Genomic DNA, 23,399 nt, shown 5'->3' with positions numbered 1-23,399 from the left:
ATCACCAGCATTCCAATTACCGGCCTGTTGCGCCACAGTTGCCCTTCTGTTGCCACATACCATCCGGGAGAGCCTTTGCTCACCTTGAACACCTCACTGGCAGTTCGTGGGTTTCCCTCCTCGAACCGCTTTCGGTAGGTACTAGCTACGGCTGACTGTCAGCATCCCACCAGTGCCGTTTCGGATATGCTCTGACCAGACGTGGATTTAACGGCGGGCGCACTGGGCGCACGCCCTGGGCCCAGACTTCTGAAGGGCCCACACAAAACCCCAACAAATTAGTTGAACTAATATGTTCAACTATTGGTTCAAAACTTTGTTATTATTATTAGGTATTATTAATTATATTATACATATATTATATTCAAATTTTATTGGAAATAAAACATTAATAGTACATAATATTTTTTATTTATTTAAAAAAATGGTTAACATGTATTTTTATTTTTCCTGTCCTCTCTTTTTTTTAAGGGGCCCAATATTTTCTTCTGCGCCTCAAACAATCTTAATCTGCTACTGGCTCTGACCAGTTGTCTGGCCATTACAATTTGGCCTTTGTAAAACTCGCTTAAGTCCGCTATCTTTCCCATCTGAAGAACAAGAGTAACACTGATTAACAGAGCTCAGTATCAGGTGTTTTTTATACTATGTCCTGAACCACGCACACGCTGTAGTTCACATGCAGTTGCTTCAGTTTGCATAATGACTCGCTGGTCATAATGTTTTGGCTCATCAGTGTGGTACAGATATTCTTATTTTTTTAGTGTATGATTTTTTAAAATATGCTTGTTTTGTGAGCTTTTCAGATTGTTGGATGCCAGATAGCTTTTACGATATTATTGTATATTTGCATGTTCTATGAAAATTGACTGACATCTCTTTCAATGAATTTACATGTATTGCATTCAGGTATCATGAGATATTATATGTAGTTGATATATTAGTAAGCTGAAAAGTACATTTGATATTTATATTTTATCTTTAATTTTAGGTATTCCATAGTATTTATTCATTTTGCTTTTGCCTTGGTATTTATGCTACTTATCAGACCACTGATTGTGAGCCGCTTCTTAACTGGAAAAGGAAAGAAATCGATTTATTTGACTATGTACCTTATTCCTGGTCTCATAGTTGTGCAAGCCACTTGTGGAGGAATTCTTTGTAAGTGCTATATAAATGCATTTTGTCACAGTAATTGTACTGTTACAGTAATATAGCTTCTCATTCATTTGCTTATTTCAATTAAAATTATATATTTTTTCATTAGCTTGAAATGTGGACTTTACTGTGCAAGGAAAGCGTACATTTCACTGCCAGACATTTGAACTAGATTAAGTAATCATTAAATTTTAAAGGCAGAAGTTTGGATCAGTAATTGTAATCAGGAAATAACTAGATATTCATGTGCCCCAGACAAAATAAAAAATTTTCTCCCATACACATAAACATTAACAATGTTTAAACAATAAAATGGAAATAATTATTTAAAAAATTAATTTTTTTAATGAATTTACAAAAACATAGAACAATAATGTTAATATTTATTACAAAATTATCTTACATATCTGTAAGTGGCAGTCTAATTAGTTATGTTGAAACAAATGCCTTGAAATATTTTTTACTCACTAGAAAGAATTGAGACTCCTGATAGCCTTATCCTGCCCACTGCTAGGGTACAAATAATGTTTAATAAGCTTTAGATTTTTGTAATTCGCTCATTTTCATACTAACTGACAAGTAATGTCAACTATTTAGTGTCGTAGTCTGTTCATGAGAACAGGTCTTTAAGAGTGTGTAATTAAAGAATTCAATTTAAGAGACACATCTTGCCCAATAACAAGTAGTAGCATACTCACAGATGATGTAGTTTTCCAAAAGTTAAAAAAAATTAAGAACAAATATTTTTTAAATCATGTGTTTCTCTGTCCCTGGTTAATTTGTGCAATAAACAATATTAGGTAGAAATGTTCGTGTCTTATTTACAATGCACAAATATTTATTAATATTTCAAGTATAGTAATAAAACACAATTAAACCTTGCAAGCTGTAAAAATGACTGGCTTCATAATTATAGGATTAAAGCATTTTTGGCTAATGGTAATGTTTTTAGTCTGAATCACTAAACAAACTCTTAACTAATCTAAGTCTTGTGGCATTAAGAGCAATTACAGCTATGGATAAAGGGATGGTTGAGTGAAGAAGACAGAGAGTAATCAGTGGACAGTGCTCGTTGTGGACTAAGCCTTAAACAATTCAATCAGATCTCGTGGGCAGCCTCCTTTATAGGTGTTGCAATTTTGCAGAACTGAAATCTTACTTAGTAAGAGTCTTTGCCCTTCTTTGTATGTCTTCCAAAAGAGTCGCACACTTCTTAAAACGGCGCCTCCATAGCCAGGTGGGAAGGAGCAGCAGTGCGTAGCACACGCTTCTTGATTAGACTGGGGTTCGAGCCCGTCACCACCAAATACGGAGGATGCGGAAAGGTCAGGAATGACCACCGCATATTCCCGGAGCAATATGGCCTTAGTTGCTAATGCTCCTAAAAACCAAATAACAAACAACAACAACAAACTTCTTAAAACGACAGTTCCAGAGCTGTAAATAGTACTCAAGATGTGGCCTAACCATTGCCTTATACAGCAGGATAATCACCCCCTTGTTCCTGTATATCACAACGGAACTCCTTAGCAGCCTGTTTGCAGTGCCTAGAGAACTTCATGTCAGCCTGTACAATTACCAGTCATTTGCATTCTCCACAACCGTAAATGTGGTAACACCAACTGGTATGTTATTCTGGAGTTACTGCTGCCCAGTACTTTGCATTTATCAATATTAAACCTCAGCTACCACTTCTCAGCCAGTCTGCCTAGATTCTCTATATTTTCAGCAGCATATCCCAATTCCTGTCATTAACTCCTCTTCCAACCTTTGTAATTATTATTACAAAGGTTGGAAGATATATGTAATTATATGGATATATGGAATATATGTAATTCCAACCTTAGACATTAAACTTGATATGCATTCATCAATACCATTAATAAATATTGGAAACAATAAGGAGAATATTGTTAGCACCAAACTCTGTGACCCCACTGACCCCAATTAATAACATCAGTCCATGAAGAGCAGTGTCCATTAAAATAACCATTCTCTGTCTCCTACCACTCAACCATCCCTTTCTCCATAGTAGTAACTTGCCCCCCAATGCTCTTAGTGTACAAGCATGTGCATGCCTGTTTTTGCTCATAGTATTCCTAATAGAACCCATATATTGTTCCATGAGAATCCCCAAAAGGCTTTTTAATCACATACACATTGTTTTCCGGTTTTCTGAATATCTCAGTCAAAGGAGTACAAGAATCAATTTCACTTCTGTGTGACTGATTCCTGAACTGCGTATTAGGATGTTTATTCTCCCCCCACCAAACCAGCTATTTTCCATACACCTAACACTGCCTTGATATCATACACTTAAATAGAAAGGGCAAGAATATTTTATATCAGCAAATATTCTTGCACCTTTCCTATTTAAGTGTACCCATTCTTGAAAAAGAAATGGGTATACACTCCGGTTAACAAGTACAGATTATGCAGAAAAATATCCTACCCCTTGAGCCTTTCAGTCTCTCCAGAGTCAAATTTATTGAAAAGGCTCTCATCGTGTGCTCCCTCCTGTCACGTTTGGGCACAATTCCAGACACTTTCAAATTTAATCCTATTTTGTGTTTTTTTCTGAACATTGCTCTCTACCTGTTAAGTAAATCCTTATATAGTCTATTGTTAATAGGATTGGTATCAATGTGTACAACATCTTTGTGCCCTTAGATGTTAACCTTTTCACATGTGAATGTAGATGCCAAATATTTATTCAGTTCTTCAGCGATCTGAACAAGATTGTTATGATATTCTTATCTAGTGGAGCAACGTTGTTCATTCCTTTCCTTCCCTTCCATTGTTAACAAAAGCAAAGAATTCTTTGCATTCTTAGCCAAGTAGTTGCACCTTTTAATACTGCATAGGGCAAACACGGTCCAGTTCTAGGGGTTAAAGGCACACATCACAGTAATGGGTTTCCATTTTAAAAAAGCACATAACAGTTTTTAGATAATCTAACTAATATGTTCAGTATTTTTTTAAGCAAATTATATGACTCATTTAAAAATAATTGGAATGTTTCCTTTACAGATTATTCCTTCCCATATGTTATGATAATTATGTCAGTGATATCAATAGCAGCTCATCTAGCATTTCGCCTTGATCAGGTTTGTTTATTTGTTCCTCTGCTATAGCATTTGTAATCATTCTGAGTACTATTTATTGTATTTACTCTATTATCATCGCAAATGTTCATATACATCTTAATTGGGCCAAACCTGTAATGCATAATAATTCATTAAAAATACAAAGAGTAAACTGCAGTGTGATGGGGATGACGCAATTTTATTGTGCCATTCCCATCACACTGCAGTGGTGACAATTTATCTGATTTGGTCTTTGAAGAAGAAACTGGATAGTTAAAGAATTTTAAATATGTGGCACCAAGAGGTTTTGAATATTTGATTACTTTAATCAGTCCAAGAATACAGAAAATTAATAAAAACTGATTTTTTTCATTTCACTCAACTACACATTTTTTTTTTTCGTCACAACCTCCTAAGCATTGCTTTTTGTCTTTAAAAGCAGTTTGTATTTGTAGGATTTCACAATACATTTTGCTTTAAAGTATGTCTATCATCTGCAGAAATTTTTTTACTGTTCTGTTCCACATCTGAAAGTTAATAAAAAAAAAATTGTGTCCACACTTGAACATCAACTAATCCTTTTGAGGATATCTAAAAGACTGCCAACTATAAGGTCACATTTTCAATATTCTTGTGCATTTGGCAAAGAACCAAGATAGTTTTCTGCATGTGTTTACATTAGATAATTTGGGAAATTAGGACAGCAATTACCACAAACCTACATTCCACAGGAATGAGGAATAGAATGGAATTCATGAAGTGACCTTTCAAATAGCATCCTACTTCCTTCTTCGGGCTATACTGAACATTAACTATAATATAATACCAAGTATACAGCCAGTAATAACTGTAAAGATACAAAAACAGAAAGGTACATTTTTGTACTTTTAGGATAGAACCAATCATTCATTCATTAAACTTTAAAAAAAAACACAGCTCAAGGTCAGAGTGAACCAGAGTAAATTTATATAAGCAAATAATATAAATAGTCACAATTTGTCTACAGAGATTGTTTTCTAGATTTGATGAATTATAGCTTCCTAAAAATGTTGTGTAAACTTAGCTTTTTATATGATAAAATATTTGTAACAGACACTATTTTTGTTGTGTTGTCCAATATCTTTTTCTTTGCAAAAGAAAATGAGAGTACAGATTTTTTATTCTACTTGCAAATTAATTTATATTTAAGCTTTTAATTTTTGTTGGAATAATGTGATAGGTTAGGTTGTTTAGAATAAATTGAAGGCAGCTGAGGCCAAGTGGAAGGACAGCAATTGTACTCACTGTGAAAGTCACAATGACTCTTACTTGCATTGCACATAAAATGTACACTGGAACCATGGAAGGAACTCCAAAACCAACCAATACATTTTTAAGTCATAAATCAATTAGCACACATTTCACCTTTAAAAAAATTGAATAAGAGTGTGCACAGGGTGTTCGTGGCACCTCAGGCACTTTTTATCAATTTCTGAATGTGGTAAAAGTCCTGAGGTGACTTTTTTTACATAGGAAAAGAACTAAACTTCTTTACGACAGCAAATAGTCCTTCAACAGCAGTGACTACTATAGTTACTTTGTGGAACAAAATTAAGTATCCATACTGCAATAATTAAAGACAAACACCAGCCAAGGAATAAAAATTTTTACTATAAAAATAACGTGATACACTATCGGAAATATTACAATAAATTACGATAAAACGTTAAAAATATAGTTAAAAATATACCAAAGCAATAAAATTATCTAAAATAAACTGGATTAAAAGCGATAAAACCTGAAGCTTTCGGAGGCTGCTGTCTCCTTCTTCAACAGTATACTATTACTGCAATGACACATCCTTAGGTAGCAGACCCGTGGCACTCATGCACATGGTCCATCAGACACATGGTCGGCATTCCCCACGCACGCATCGGAAACGGAAGTGGCTCGGGAGCGTGTCAAACAGAACTGGTCATCCCGTCCACGGACAACCGCCTCAAACAGGGGGTGTAAATGTGTCCCCCTGTCCCTGTTAATAGTATTACGACTGGATGAACCGATTCGCAAGCTCTGCCGCTTCTGGGAGAAGCAGCATTGGATCTCCCCTGAAGACTTGGTCATTACGGACCGTGCCCATGGATTTTGGGAACGCAAGTGGCTCGAGAGCTTGCGAATCGGTTCATCCAGTCGTAATACTATTAACAGGGACAGGGGGACACGTTTACACCCCCTGTTTGAGGCAGTTATCCTCAGACGGGATGACTGGTTCTGTTTGACACGCTCCCGAGCCACTTCCGTTTCCGATGCGCACGTGGGGAATGCCGACCACGTGTCTGATGGACCACGTGCATGAGTGCCATGGGTCTGCTAGCTACCTAAGGATGTGATATTGCAGTAATAGTATACTGTTGAAGAAGGAGATAGCAGCCTCCGAATAGTGTATCACGTTATTTTTATTCCTTGGCTGGTGTTTGTCTTTAATTATTGCAGTATGGAATTTCCCAGCCCCATAGGCCTGTTTGAAGATTAAGTATCCATTTTGCATTAAACTCCAAGTGAAGTTTAGTTTTTTTCCTGGATAAAAAAAAGTCATTAGGTTTGTCTATTACTTGGCTGTGTGACTATAAACGTTTATACACCTTTTCAGGTGCTTATGAAAAGTATTTAATCCCCTACTTTTAATGGATGTTGAGTTTGGTAGAAATTGTGTTCACCCAGCATACTGCAGTCTATATCTTCAAGTCAAGAGGTTGTTTAGGATCTTCAGCAGGAAAAATTTTTCAGCCTCTATTCTTCAGCAGGAAAAATTTTTCAGCCTCTATTCTGATTAAGGAGAAAAAAATTAAGGAAGACTTTTTTTCCCCCCAACTTGTTCTTATGGGTATTGGTTTTATCCTGATAAGGTAAATTATAATTCAGTGTGTTTCCAGCCATTTTAAATATTAGTCATTACACTGAAAGGACAGAATTCATAGGACACCTGGTTCTTAAGCAATGCGACACTGTCACCTCTCTCACTACTGGACAAACCCACTGCTTGGCAGGTATATAAGTATACTGCATTCATGTAGATGGTAATTTTATATCAGAATGGATAAACGTCATGAGTTAACCGACTTTAAAAGAGGGATAATAGTGGGTGCTGATGCATGGGTCACTATTGCAGAGATGGTACGGAAATTGCACTATCCCCGTTCAACAGTATCAAGAGTGTATCAGAAATATGCCATTTGCAGAATAACATCTTATCGTGGACAGCGCTGTGAGTGGAGAAAGGTGGTGGATGAACGTGGCCATCGACATCTGTCTCGCATTGTTTCGGCCAACTGGAGAGTGACAGTGGCACAAATCACCGCCATCTTCAATAAGGGAGGTACCAAGGCTATCATTAGCTGCAATAGGTTATCAGAGTCACCTACCCACCAGAGTCCCATTGCTAACACCACAACACGGGACTCTACACCTCAACTAGGCGAAAGAACATCGACACTGGTCCTTGGATATGGGTCTCCTTGTCTGATGAGTACCATTTCCAGTTATTTCAAGCGGATGGGAGGGTGTGTACCTGGCGGAAACTGCATGAAGTTATGCACCCGTCATGTCAACAAGGAACTGTTCAGGCAGATGGATGGTCAGTATTGGTCTAGGGCATGTTCAAGTGGCACACTTTGGGACTTACGGTACATCTAGATGCATATCTGAACAGTCCATGTTACATGTCCATCCTTGCAGACCATCTGCATCCCTTCATGGTCATCGTGCACTCACCCACCAATGGACTCTTCCAGCAGGACAATGTGCCTCTCCACAGAGCCATGGTGACTAGAGCATAGTTGAAAGAGTATTCTGCAAATTTTACCACCATGGAATGGCCTCCCTGTGGAGCATCTTTGGGATGCTGTGGAAGGGTCCATTCAAGCTTTGGATCCTCCACCCAGGAATGCGATGGAATTATGGACAGCGGTGCAGCAAGCATGGATGGAAATATCTGTGCAATGCTTTTGTGAACTAGTGGACTCAATGCCTCGCCATGCGACTGCCCTTATCCAGGTGAAAGGTGGGCCTACTCGTTTCTAGGTAGGTATCCCATGATTTCTATCCACTCAGTATATACAGGATGACATAAAAATGTATCACCATTTCAAAATTATCTTTATTCCAATTGGCAGTACACAAATTAAAGGGTAGCTATCTATCGTAGTAGTAGGTAGCCACCTACAGCTAGCTACCAGATATTATTTAAAGATGGACACATTTGAAATGCCCATCATTTGTTTCCATAACTTCCAACAATGGTGAACAGTATTTCAGAAACACGTTCATGTTTTTTTAATATTGCATTTTAAATCTGCTTACCCCCTTTTCTGCCATTGTGGTTAGTATAATGGACAGCGGATATAATCGCCATCCTCTCCACACCAAATGAAAAGGCCTTAGTTCAAATCCATCAATGACACAAGGAATTTTTTTTTATTTTTTTGCTACTGAGTTCGTGAGCCTCAGTAGCAAAAAAATAAAAAAAGCTAGTCAGCCTCATGGCTTTTTTAATCTAGCAAACAGGCAAATTTACCATTGAGTACATGAAATACACTGATGCCTCACAGCTTTGGTTGATTTGATGCATACAGAAACACCCCCTTTCTACAGAATTTCTCCATTTAAAAATTTTACATGGTTAAAAAGAGTGCTACAAATTTGGCAATATCCTGTATATGATTTTGCATATTTGCAAATGGGTTAAGATGCATCTTAAAGTGCTTTAATTAGAAATTTTATAGTCAATTATAGCCAAGATAGAAAACTTGATTATTCCATCTTTAATTTATTTATTTCCTGTAAGCTGAACTTGAACTGAAAAATTCCTCTGGTCGTTATTTTTCATAATGGTACAGCCTGTTCATTTCCTAACAGGTAGCCTTCGTACTGTTAGAAGATGAACAGTCATCGAACAGTATGAGAAAACTAGAGCCATAGAAAAAGTCTTCATTTCAATCTCAGCTGGCAGGCTAAGTAAACAGAGTTGTCTGGTTTTCTGTCTCTTCCTATATTGACCATATAATTTTATAGTACAAAGAAAATAAACTTAATTACATTATTCAAATATTTTTCTTATAAAAGTCAATTTGTCAAATAAAATAAGTTTAAGGATTTTGTTGTGAGAAAAGAAATTTGAATCTTTACTTGTTTATCATTATTTATCCATGATGCATTATGTCTTGAAGGTAGAAAAAAAATATATGAGAATGAGTATAAACAAATATTTCTTAATAGTAAGGTAAACAAATCACAAACATTATTATTTTTTTCTTTCAGTCCATGAAATCTCTGTTCCTGACAACATTTAAAGATATCAGAAACCTTGTGATTTTACTTGGACACTGGCTGCTCCATGCCTATGGAATAATTGCTATTACTGAACTAAAAAATCCTGTGATGCATTCATCTCTTATAGCCTTAGTCCCTCTTCCTGCTCTGTTCTATATTGTAACCTCCAAGTTCACTGACCCAAGTAAACTCCATGTAGAATAAACTCTTGGTTGTTACCATGCAGCAATTTACTAATAATAAGATTAAATAAAAATGACATCGGGATTTGTATGTTTCTATGTATCAATATAGCAAATGAAATTAACCATCTTAGTTTAAATTATGAAGAGAAATTTTTCTGTTGAGAAGTTTAATGTTTTAAAGTATTTGCAAAGCTTTCCTCTATATTTTAGGATAAAAATTAATGTCACAGTTATGAGAGGTCAGTACCGTATTTGGCTATCTGTTAATTAATATTAATTAAGTTGGTTAGTTTAAATTGGCAGTTAATTTTGGATCACCATGTTGAAGTGTGCAGTTTGAATAAATTTAAAGAAGAATTACAGGGGGCAAACAGGTGATGTAAGGTGTGTTTTTTTTTTTTTTTTTTTTGCCAATACTGTTATTTGCCTGCTTTCTTGCATCATTTTCCGCTAATAATAATAAAGATTAGTAAATTAGAAATGAAAGCTTTGATGTTAGAAACTGATATTCCTGAAACAGTGAAAAAGAGCTACCTGCTCAGAAAAGAAGCATGTAACATACAAGGGTTGTTCAGTGAAAAGTGGGAAATGTCAACATTTCCAGTGTTGATCAAGCCACTACTGATATTTATCACCATACAGGTTTATGGGAAGTCAGTAGATAACCAATAATAATTTCAGGTGTACATCCTAGTTGATATTAATGGGTATGTGAAAGTAGATTTTTGAAATCTACTGTTACAGAGATGAGTCATGGTTCCATTTTCAGAACCAGGTGCATGAGCATTACACAGAAACATCCTCCCTTCCTCCACCACCACTGGGTAATTTCAGTCACAGTAAAAGAAGACTGCCTACCTCGGGCATATTATAAGACTCCCACAATATGACCTGCAGAGACTAATCCTGCAGGAGAAGATTAAAGGGAAGACAAAGATAAAGTGGCTTGATAACATCAAAGAATGGACAGGGGATTTTAGAACAGAAGAACTATTTTACAAAGCAAGAGATGGAGTTGGCTGGAAAGTGTTGGTCTCTAATGTTCAAATTGAACACGGAAATTCACAGCATCAGTCCATCGGAAATACACCTAGGCTGGACAATACACCAATTACACCAAGCCTTTCACACTGGTGCACAATGTCACAGCATTACCCACACACTAATGACATAATTCTTGGACACACTGTTCCAACTAAACAGGAATACACAACGAAATACACAGGGCCAATCCAATCTCAGCAAATGCAGCTACCCCCAACAGATCCTCAATTACTGGGAATTGCACACGTCACGGTTACACGTCAGAAATTCCTCATCTGCTGACCATCAACCTGAAACATCCAGTTTTACAGGCATCACCCATATTCCATTTTACCGTACACAATCACAGGGCATATCCAAAATCTTATGGAGCTACATCTGCACCATACAAACACCCGGCAAAAAGCTGCAATCCATATATCCCATCTAATACTGTCTCTGAAGTGGAACGGGATCATTTACCACATACTCTGCTGGGACTGTGATGCTAGCTACATCAGCGAAGCCATCCATCGCTTGGAGGACCATCACTAGAGCTGACTTGGCCCATTCAGCAGTAGCTGTGACAGTAGGGACACAAAATCACACCCAATGATGCTAAAATTATAGGCTTTTCACATAATTTCGTTTCACCAGTGGTTAGGATCAGGGCCACTGGAACTACCATCAACAAAGACTGTAGCACTCGCATACACCCCATCTTTGAGCCTCTCATACTTTGCAAAGTTGGCAGTCACCATCACCATTCACCTACCTCAACTTTCTCCCCCCCCCCCCAGACTGCTCTCTCTTCCACTTCCTCATCACCCTTTGCACACACACCTATTTCCCCCCCCCATCCATGACCATGCGTTCTTACATACTTTAAGGTCAACCATGGCTAAGTATATGATAAAGGCTACTATATCCATGGTCTATATTTGTGCTAAATTATGTTATATCGAGAATGTCTGTGCCTAGTGTAAGTTTACATTTTTGTTTAACTGTGTTTACTCTATCACTATATATTAAGTTCCTTTCACTTGGTCAGTGCATGCACGAAATAATAATATGTATCCAACCCCTGACCTCATAGGGTTCTTCAATCATCATGTAGTGAAATTATAATGTTGGATTACATATGCAATCATTTCCAAAGGTCATCTAACAGTATGCTGGTTTCTTCTGCAGAAATTTTAGATAAATGCTCAAAATCAACTGATTATGAAGAATAGTGCAGTTACCTAGAATCTACATTAGAAATTACTTTCCACAGCTTTCAACATTTGTTATCAGCTTGTTTGCTTATTCTTAATTTTAACAATAAGATAAATAACTCCATAGCCATTGAGAATCAGGCCTATGGTTATATGACATTTTTATGACATTTTTTACCTCGTTAAGGCAAGGTTATTACACTCGCAGGTAGCACAGTGCACATAAGCACCATCCTCCTCACAGCAGGTGGAAAAGGCCAGAGTTCAAATTCCATCAAAGATACAAGGAATTTTATGGGCTTTTTTCACAATGTGGTTGAATTTGTTGGTCTTAGGCAAGGGTTGCATGGTTTTTATGATTTTTCATCCAGAAAACAGTCAAACTGACCACAGAACATTCAATTTATAGACAATATATACAGTACAATATGGTCTAAGGCACTACATCATTAATCACCCCATGTATATGTATGCTACATGTATAAATATAGATTGACATTCTTTTATTGCTAAAATCATAAAATAAAAGAACATATGCTCTAGAAAGCATTCCAGTGGAGGTTACAATGAACCGAAAGAAAATCTCTGTGTATAACAAAAGTACAGTCACTTATAAAAATCATGCAACTAATATTTTATATGACAGGCTTTACAAGATTTTGTTTCAATTACTTTTCTTTACAAGATTTCCACTGTTTCAATTACTTTTCTTTACAAGATTTCCACTGTTTCAATTACTTGATCTATATTTAGAAATCATAAAACATAACATCTGATTGTTCATAATTTTAGCTTGATTACTTTATTAATAAAATAATAAAGTTTAAATAAGTAGATTATCAAACAAGGTTTAGGACCATCAAAGAGAAATTGCATTTAGGAAAATAAATATTTTGTATATGTTTCTTTGTTCACTTTTTTATTAGAATAATTCTTATGCAGTGAATAGTATGAAAGATACAAAGAACTTGCTGATATACTCTAAATATTATAAGTTGGCACTAAATCAATATAAATGAAGGTTGTAAAACTAGTCAAACTTTTATTATGTGTTTGTGCTAGTGTAAGTCTTTAACTTACTTTACCCATTTAACATTGTGACTCTCACATCTCTGAAACCTCTTTAGAGTTCTAAAACATTAAATTGAAGAAAAAAGATCCTTGGAAACTTCAAGTATTTAATACAACCATGTGGCCATAGAAATAAATTCAACAAATTGAGGACTGCTGTTTCCTGTACGTTTTACAGCCAGAAGACTTTCAACTATTGTAAGTAAATATTGTTATACAATACTCATGATAGAATAACTTTCAATGTTTTTTTTTTTTTAATCTTTTGGATTTGAAAGGCACAGGGAGAAAGAATGAACAGAGTCCTTTTAAAAGTGTGATCACATCACACTTTTAAACTAATAGCTCCATCTAATGGCACATCAAGAAATATTTAATCAGACAATTAGTAAACTGCATTCAGAAATAAAATACCCAAGGACTATTAGAATGATCAGGGTCCATTATTTATATTGTTACCACTTTGTCTTGTCCAGATATGCCAGATGATTGTAGAGAAATAATGTGAACCAGCAGAAGAGGCAACCATGATTAATCTCTTCCATTTGTAGACAATAACAAATTATTGAATATCCTGAATCTTGGACAATAAACTACACATATTGTAATTTTATAATCAACATTTTATTTACCAGAGTGGTAAACAAATGTCCTACGAATAAAATAAGTAAAACCAAACCAAAACACTATGTGCATTAGTTTTCAAGCACCAAGTCCGAAATGTTTGTTTTTTGAATTCTGAAAACCACTCTTTGGTGACTGAACATTCTTACCCTATGCCCTTCATTTACAAGTCATCGGATTTTAAAAAAATAACATTTTTTAAAAGCAGGCATTTTCTTAGCCTAATATAAACTGAGGACTGCCTTGCCCTATATGTTTGGCAGCCAAAGTACTAAATACAATATAAGGTGTGATCAAAAACTTTTCAGACTGAAATAATCTTTAGGAGTGATGAAGCTTACTGACTCTATGGCGCCTCCGTAGCCAGGTGGGAAGAAGCAGCAGTGCGTAGCACACGCTTCTTGATTAGACCGGGGTTCGAGCCCGTCACCACCAAATACGAAGGATGCGGAAAGGTCAGGGAATGACCACCGCGTATCCCGGAGCAATATGGCCTTAGTTGCTAATGCTCCTAAAAACCAAACAAACAAACTGGCTCTACAGATTAATCTCCTTAACACTGTATACACTGATTCTAATGCTTCTGCAACTTCTGAAAGCATTCCTTATATGCATCTTTTGGAAAATTGCTAATAGTTTCCTGTTTTATCACATTCTGAATGGCGCCTCCGTAGCCAAGTGGGAAGGAGCAGCAGTGTGTAGCACACGCTTCTTGATTAGACCGGGGTTCGAGCCCATCACCACCAAATACGAAGGATGCGGAAAGGTCAGGGAATGACCACCGCATATCCCGGAGCAATATGGCCTTAGTTGCTAATGCTCCTAAAAACCAAAACAACAACATTCTGAATAACTTCCTGTTGTTGCAAATCTGTGACTTTTCAATGGGGCTTGGTGGGGGAAAAAATCACAGGGAGCTAAATCCAGTGAATATAACAGATGGGGTTTGTTTGGTTTTTAGGAGCATTAGCAGCTAAGACCATATTGCTCCAGGGATATGCGGTGGTCATTCCCTGACCTTTCCGCATCCTCTGTATTTGGTGGGCACGGGCTCGAACCTTGGTCTAATCAAGAAGCGTGTGCTACGCACTGCTGCTTCTACCCACCTGGCTACGGAGGTGCCAACAGAGGGGGATCACAGCGGTGGAGTGCTTTGCAAGAACTTTTGAATGCAAAGTTCCCATCACGAAGGGGCATTATCACAATGCAAAGGCTAATCCCCACCACCAAAGCCCACTTTACCAGCTGCTTTCAGGGAACAGCATCACACAATCACCCTATAATTGTTTTATAGTATTCCTGGTTCACTGTTTGACTATATGGGATAAATTTTAACTCATAATCAGTCAAAAAATACAATAAGCATGGTTTTCACATTTGGTCATTCCTAAATGTTGTGTTAAAATTAGTATCAGTAATGGCAAGAAAGCCAGCTTATACAGCAAAAAAAAAAAAAAAAAAGAGAAGAAGAAGAAAAAGCCAACATTTCCTATATCACCTATCATCCCCTACAACAGTTTGTCTAATTCTTCCTTGAATTTATTCAAACTACACACCTCTACAACACCAGACAGGAGTTTGTTTCAACAATCAACCACCTGCTGGCTGAAGGTAAATTTTTTTTATCTACGCTGCAGTCATCCTTCCTCAATTTGAATTTATGCCCTCTTGAATGTGTAGTCTGAGCAAGAGGAAGGGTTGATTGCCTTGTCCCATAAGAAATACCAATTTCACTAGCAACTTCACAGACAGTTGAATGTCAATCATTCCTGATCACATCACAAACATGAGTGGCTGAATCATTGGTTTTTGAAGATGAATGGTGGCCACAGCAAAGATCATCTTCAATGGACCAACAGCCCTCTTTAAACTTTGCAACCCACTTGAAAATTCTTCAAAATATGCAAAAGCTGTTTTCAATCTTACATGGGTTCTTAATGAAATCACCCTTCCCTAATTTGAAATGAAATTTAATGCAAGTTTACTACTCAGTAAAGTCACTCATTTTAAAATATGACTGATCAGCATAAAACACTACATAAAATACCTTCTATTCAATTGCATTAATTCAGACTGACTGGAGATAAATGGACAATTTTTGCATTACTATGTCCAGATTTGTGCATTCTTATGCTACTAAGCAGGTTGTGGGAACTTGCAAAAAAACCAATGCATTTTCTTAAGCCTGATATAGTATTCATAGTATAATTGAATACTATATTAGTTTGTTTCTTTTACTTATATTTAATTCTTGAATGTATATAATGTTTATGTTTGCATGTACATGTTTTGCACAATGATGTAATTGTAAATATCAACATTAATTTTGTAGCATACCTCCTAAAAACTGCTCATTATACTACTGAAAGCCATAAGTATTAAACCACACCATTTTAATTACTATCATTTGCAGTTATCACTTCTAAATGTTAAATATGACATATGTAGAGGTAGGGTATGTCCAACCTATCATAACATTGTCAACTAATTCTAGTCTGTGATTGCTTGGGTTACAAAAACTCTCTTAATGTGGGATGATCTGGTTTATGCAGAAAAATTAAAAGTTGGTGTGCAGTTATGGTTGTGCCTATCCTAAAAATAAAGTGCTTTGTAATCTCAGACTACTCCTTTCTTAAAGGAAGGTCTCAATCCCATACAGAGATTGGATAAACTAAATAGATTTTAGTTTACTGTGTTGGCCTTGCTTCTAAAAGCATTGCGAGTATTACTGGTTCCTTTTTTGTTTGTTGTTTTGTTTTAATGGAAATCTAACCACAAAGGATATTAGAACTTTTAATACTTAGTGCAATACACTGATTAAAAGATGAGAGGAAATTAGACTTGAATTTCTGTAGATTGTAATTTTCAGGAAATGCATGTGGGGGAATGTTGTTCCAGAAAACAGAAAGTAGAAGAGATAAAGAGGAAAAGTTGGGTCTGTGAGTTTGGAGTCGGACAATGAATGGATGCTGGCTGGTTTCTGGTCACTAATTACTACTTCCCTTTGTAAAACGGATAAGCACATTAATGAAGATTTAAATATACAGATATAACAAGTTTATTTTCCATTTGATTCATTAGGATTTAGTTTCTGATTTGAGAGAAGTATAAACACAGTTTTCAAATTCATAAAAGGGTAGAAAACATCTCTTACCTCTGATCCCAATTGTATAACTTTTTCAGTAGTTGATTTATTTTATTAACATATGTCAGTGTTTCAAATGGAAAGAATTCACAAGTTCTGAAAATTATCCAATTCTTATTATAACCTCTGAAGTAAGAAAACCTACATTCAATGCTAGGATGGTACTAATAGTGATGTATCGCAGCCACAGTTTTAAAACAGCTGATAAATCTAGAAAACTTTCTTACAATTTTCCAGTAGCGTGTACAGCATAAATAAAATTTTACAACTCAATTTACTTTTACCCTCCTGCAGTCAACTATATCAGAATACTAACTTACTGAACATTACCCAGCACCACAAGATAAAAATGCCATTACATTAGGATTGCAATGGTGTCCTTTTGATGATTTATTGAAAGGACACCATTGTTGTGACCCCACTGTATAAGGCAATTGTAAGACTGAATCTGGAATACTGTGTTCAAGTGATATTGAGACCACACCTTGAAAGGGTCAAAAGATGGGCACCTGGCTTGGTGAGATGAGAAGATTATGAGAAAAGACTGAATCTGTGGACTACAAAGCTTAGCAACCAGGCACCTCAAAAGGGACTCCCCCCCCCCCCCCTTCGATTGAGAGCTATACAGCTCTAAAAGGGGATGTTAAAATGAATGAAGGTGAAACTTTCACGGTTATGATTCTAGAACTAAGGACCACAAATTAAAATTATGGGAAAGAAATTTAGACTGGATTATAGGAGGTTTTCTTTTAGCCAGTGAGTTAATTACTGGAATAAGCTACCTTAGCAAGGCTGATAGCTTGTGGAAATTCAAAGGTCAGCTGGATAATTGTACTAAAGGACTCAGGTAGAGAGAAACACTAGGTAGCTTTTCCTTTTTTTGTATATATGTTTTCCTTTATTTATTATTTTTTTTTTTTTGGCTGGTGCAGCAAAAGCATGTGGCTTCCTTATACTATATTGTTAATACTAATTGCAATGGAATTTAACCGAAAGATCCCAAATAAGTTCTGTTAATTATGCTGTCTTTCTTTATAAAATAAAGAAACTATAAATGATAATGATACTTCATTTGCTACTCTCATCACAACTTGCTTAGCTTACTACCTTCATCTCTACAACATTACTGGGGTTTAAATGAGGGACTAACTTTTGAAAAAAGCATTATGCAAAGCTGAAACTTTATTTTGTATGGAAATAATTTTTATCAATGTTAAAGAATAGGTAGCTGTTTCAGCTACAGATGCTTTATGAATACTCATCGAGGAATCCAGTGTTTACAAAAATTTGTCTGTATTTAGTTATCTGGTATTTTATAGCAGCTGTCTGTATTACTCTAGAACAGTGATATTCAAACTGGGTTCCACGGAATCCCGGGGTTCTGCGAGACATTTTCAGAAGTTTCACAAAAATTATAATTTTTGGTTTTTTTTATAATTATATTATTCAAAAAAATTTATTAAAATAGCACTTACACTTGAGAAAAAAAAATTTAACATATCGTAACAACAAAAATTTTCGCGACAATTTTAAAGAGCTATTTGTTTTCTATATAAATTACGTATTACTGGGACCCTTAATCGGAAGCACTCTGCTACCGCTTACTGTGACTTTGGCTGTACTACAAGCAACTGTAGAAATATTGTGCATTGCTTGATTTGAGTTGAGTATTATTATTGGTTTTCTGATGTGCATAGACCATTTAGAAATGTAGAAGACGTCCTGTAGTTAAAAATACCCGAAGCAATCCAAGAACAAACCGGACCCTAGGCAACAATGGTTAAACATAAATATTAAATTCAATAAAAAATATACATAATTAGCCAACCATGGGAAAAGATACTTTGCAAGGGACTTTGTCAAGGGCTAAACCCCTACAAAATACATAACCCATGGCTGGCAGAGCCATCAGTTTCTGTTGTCATCTGCCTGTATAACTAGGACCGAAAGATGTCGAAATGGACACATAAGTTAGGTATTAAAATAAAATAGTATAATAAAATAGAAATTAAGTAGCTTATTAATAGTAAATTTTGTAGAAGACTGGCTGGATGACATTTAGCTCGACCGATAGCTGTAACGAAATAGTAAATAAGCAATGCTGAGAACCAAATAATCTGCTAAACATAATAAGCTAAATTAGCTAACAAAAGGAGAACGGAGAGAAGGCTAGATAAAGTAATAGTACCTCAATCCCCCTAGAATTGCTCTAATAGTTCATGAGGTATGAAAAATAAGAATAAGATAGTTAAAAGTAAAAAGTGAAGGAAAAGTGTTTATACAATTGTACATAGGATGGAACCGGGAGCGTAACTTCCCAACCCTATAAGAAAGGGATCCTGGTATATTAAGATAAAATCAGCAAAGAAGAGCCGATAAAAAATGGTAATATGTAACGGAAATATATCGAAAAGTGGAATACCGGAATGGCTAATTCCTAATATAAATTCCTAAACACCAAATAAGCAATATTCATAGTGAAAATGTTAAGGTCATAGGGAGTAGGATATACCCATAGTGAAAACACAAAAGTAATACGGCATTAAATATACATTACCTTACCCTGTAGAAGCGTAGACAAGAAGGACCGTAAGTCAAAGCACATTCGAGGGGGATTGAGGTACTATTACTTTACTAGCCTTCTCTCCGTTCTCCTTTTGTTAGCTAATTTGGTTCTCAGCATTGCTCATTTACTATTTTGTTACAGCTATCGGTCAGGCTAAATGTTATCCAGCCTGTCTTCTGCAAAATTACTATTAATAAGCTACTTAATTTCTATTTTATTTTAATACCTAACTTATGTGTCCATTTCGACATCTTTCGGTCCTAGTTATACAGACAGATGACAACAGAAACTGAAGGCTCTGCCAGCCATGGGTTATGTATTTTGTAGGGGTTTAGCCCTTGACAAAGTCCCTTGCAAAGTATCTTTTCCCATGGTTGGCTAATTATGTATATTTTTTTATTGAATTTAATATTTATGTTTAACCATTGTTGCCTAGGGTCCAGTTTGTTCTTGGATTGCTTCAGGTATTTTAAACTACAGGACATCTTCTACATTTTACAATTTAATATTATTTCATTCCTGCATATATTTAATGACAGATGTAATGTTCTATCTCAGATGGCATTAATCTGATTGGTTAATATAATCTTATAATATCCCAGTTCTACACTTTAGTAATTTCATTCTATATATATATATATATACACACACACATACTTCATTTATGCAGTCTCAGCTGTTGTCACCATACAGACCCTTTCTACTTCTCCTCACCATTATAATAATTAATGTTTTAGTAAAGTACATATTATGATTCTAAAAATTAAGTCATTTGTGTACCTAAAAACACGTATTAAATGAGTAGGATTCCACAGAAATAATATTTAGAGACAAAGGTTCCGTAAATGTTGAAAGTTTGAAGACCATTGGACTAGAAAGTTAAATAATGTGGACTGTATAGTGCATGTTATTTGAAGATCTTCAGTGAATATAAGTTTCTCGACAGTTTAGAATCTCCAGCATTCTGTATGTATTACTATAAAATGGTAGCTAAGAGTATTTTGTCCCATATTGTCTCTGATGATCTTCTTCTCTATATCTTGGCAACTGAAGTAAGCTGGATTTGTACATTCTGTGCAGTCACTTAAACATAGCAAGGTCTTTAAATTTTATGGAAAGGATCATTCTATTGAATTGAATAGTCAGTTGTGCACAATGACTTGAAAAGAAACTTACCATGTAAAAATACATGGCTAGGGCTATAGGATTATCTTCTATGAGAAAATGAAAGAATAAATTTTTCATTCTTGCTAAGAAAGAAAACAGCTGATATTTTCTTGTGCTACAGCACAAGAAAATATGAAAATATCAAAGTTTTAAATAATTATTTCTTGAAAAATGTTCATTTTAAGGAAAAGCTCTTGATATTTCCTTTGTATTATAGCAGTTTAACAAAGTATTAAATTTCTATAAAAATGTTGATTAAAGGAAAGGCTCTTCAGTTTCTGAAGTTTTATACAGGGCATTTTAAAGTTACCAAACCCATACAGTTGCATATATATCTGGTTATACTTGCAGGAATAACATATAATTTAATTGATGTATAGATTGGAAGCTTAACAATAAATGGAAGCACACAATGTATATACAGAGTTACTTGTACAATAACACTATTTACTTCCTGAGAAAGCCATGGTGCTAACCTATGAGAGATGCTTTATTGTGAAGTGATATTTTAATTCACATTTTATTTTTAATTCCTTTACAGAAGTTAGCACTAGTTGCCAAGTAAGTCCAGCAGATAGGACCTGATTAAAAAATTTAGTGAAACTGGCTTGTGTGATTGTGATTGACAAACTGCTTAGCAGTGTGCCTAAAATGTTGGTAAGGTATTTTCAAAAGATAATGCAACTTCACACCACATCTGTGGTGAATTGCAGACATTGAAATCTGTGTTTAAAGATCGTATAATCTCTAATGGACTCAGGCTACCAAGATTGCCAGACCTTACCTCTTCCTGAATTTTTTCTGTCAGATATCTTAAAGAGCAACATTTGTAAACATTACCAAAAACATGTTTTTGGGTTCAAGCATGTTTAGCATAAAGTTGTAGGCACTTCCATCATCTCTTATAATGCATTATGGCTTTATGCAATAGGCTCACTGAATTAAAAACACCCTGTATAAGAGTGACAGGATCTTGAACAGTGATAAATTTCTTTAGTATTGAGTTGTTATAAGTTTGTGAGGTGTGGCTATTAAATAATGACTATTGCAATAAAATAATGAAATATTTCATACCTTACAAGTTAAAAATAATTGCCTTTGGCTTGCAGACCCTGTTCCATATGTTTCTTTCAAGAATAGAAATATTTCTAGAAGTCATCTTCTGTAAGCCCTTTTAATCCTTCAGTAGGGTTTTTCTTTTAATGTCTTCAGTGTACTGAGAATAGGTTTCCTTAAGTACACTTTTCAGTTTAGGGAAGAGGAAAAAAGTCACTAGTGGGTAGGGTGCATGTTCACACACAGGGATTTGTTTTTTGGTAAGAAACTGGTGAACAGAGAGTGCATTGTGTGCTGGAGCATTCAACTATCCTTCCGCAATTCAGTTCTCTTCCTTTGCATTTTTCATGCAGCCTCTACAGAACAATACAGTTGATTTTTCTAGTGATTTCTGGTTTCACTACACTGGTGCTCTTACCAAATATCTATTAATTAAGTTACTAGAATATTACAATTACTTTCTATTCTCTGAGAGTACTTAAAAGTGCACAGAATGGATAGCAATGCCTGTATTTGTCAAGTCAAATATATTTTAGTTTTTAAATCAAAATTAACATGCTGCAACTCAGTATGGCTAACAAACTATTATCTTTAACACAGCTTGAACCAATCAGGGGAAGACATATTTACAGGTTACCTAGTTCAACAGGAAAACATCTCATTTTTGTCGATGTATACATTTGTTTGCCTTAATTGAGATTTTTAACAAAACAAAACTAATATTGAGATGAATACTGCTAGATGTGTATTTCAGGACATGCTGAAGTTATCACATTAATACAAAGCTGTGGTTAGTGAGAGAAGATTTTTGACTATCTTTTCAGCTTAGGACTGCTTATCCATGTGACCATACCACAGAATAAGTAATGTTCTTGTATTCTATATCTTTTAAACTTGTCTCATTCTATGTGGCCATTCTGGAGTACAGACAGAAAATTAGTATAAAAGATATTTCTTGGCTAAATGCCTAAGAGTATGAAGGAATTTATTTGTGCATGGTAATGCGCACACATTTCTACTACCAAAGTAGTTTTTTGCATCGTTTGATTATATCCCATAATTTGAATACCTTCACAACGAGTTGTCATAGTATTGCACTACCTTAAATAAGTAACGCTAGTCTTCTCCATTGGTGAAGTGTTACTTATTCGAAGTAGTGCAATACCATGGCAACTCGTTGTGAAGGTATTCATAATATGATGCATTAAAACCACCTTGGTAGTAGAAATGTGTGTGCATTACCCATGCATAAATAAATTCCTTCAGAAAATTAGTACTTTAGTTTTGTAAAGAGTGTGTCTATAAGGAATAAATCAGAGAAACATTTATGCTTCTCTAATTTATTCTTGTTATTACTTGAGAATAGTTAGGCCAACTGTGAATGGATTACAGATTATTAAATATAAGACTAACATTTTAAGAAAACAATATTTTATTCGCAGTTGTCCAAGTGTTACATGACCACATAAATTACATTTACTAGACAAAGGAAGACAAACTTTTTGGACCCAATCATTAGCACACCTCTGAAATTCATATTTCATAACTGTAATAAACATTCAAATAAGTAGTAAACAGTCAAGAATTTACAAATTTAAAAGTTAACTATACACGAGAGTATATATAAAAGAGTAACCACTTCAACAAAGTTCTATCTGATTTTTGTGTAAAAGTATTTTTTGATAATACAAAAAATACTTTCAACCCTAAAAAAAGATATATATATATGTGTATATATATATATATATAACATTTTTGAAATAACTGTAAATATTAACTAATTTAGCATTTGCA

General features: G+C 35.2%; 1 protein-coding gene across 5 annotated transcripts in view; it reads left to right on the top strand.

The window, feature by feature from the left end:
- The window catches only part of LOC150084872 (JNK1/MAPK8-associated membrane protein), an 86,973-nt gene that overhangs the window by 44,863 nt on the left and 18,711 nt on the right, over window positions 1-23,399 (top strand). For 3 of the 5 annotated variants that reach the window (XM_090376670.1, XM_090376669.1, XM_090376671.1), the window contains exons 5-8: window positions 992-1,161; window positions 4,189-4,265; window positions 9,540-9,735; window positions 13,104-13,245. In XM_090376670.1, the coding sequence (XP_090232796.1) occupies window positions 992-1,161; window positions 4,189-4,265; window positions 9,540-9,735; window positions 13,104-13,111 (451 nt within the window). In that variant the 3' untranslated portion in view covers window positions 13,112-13,245. Of the gene's footprint in view, window positions 1-991; window positions 1,162-4,188; window positions 4,266-9,539; window positions 9,839-13,103; window positions 13,246-23,399 lie in introns of those variants that run through there. The other 2 variants (XM_090376673.1, XM_090376668.1) reach the window with 2 other exon arrangements.

This window comes from Mastigoproctus giganteus, chromosome 6 (genome assembly GCF_048544385.1).
Source record: "Mastigoproctus giganteus isolate SK-2022 chromosome 6, ASM4854438v1, whole genome shotgun sequence".
In the NCBI taxonomy this organism is placed as follows: Eukaryota; Metazoa; Arthropoda; class Arachnida; order Uropygi; family Thelyphonidae; genus Mastigoproctus; species Mastigoproctus giganteus.
This window is presented reverse-complemented; position numbering and strand designations above follow the sequence as displayed.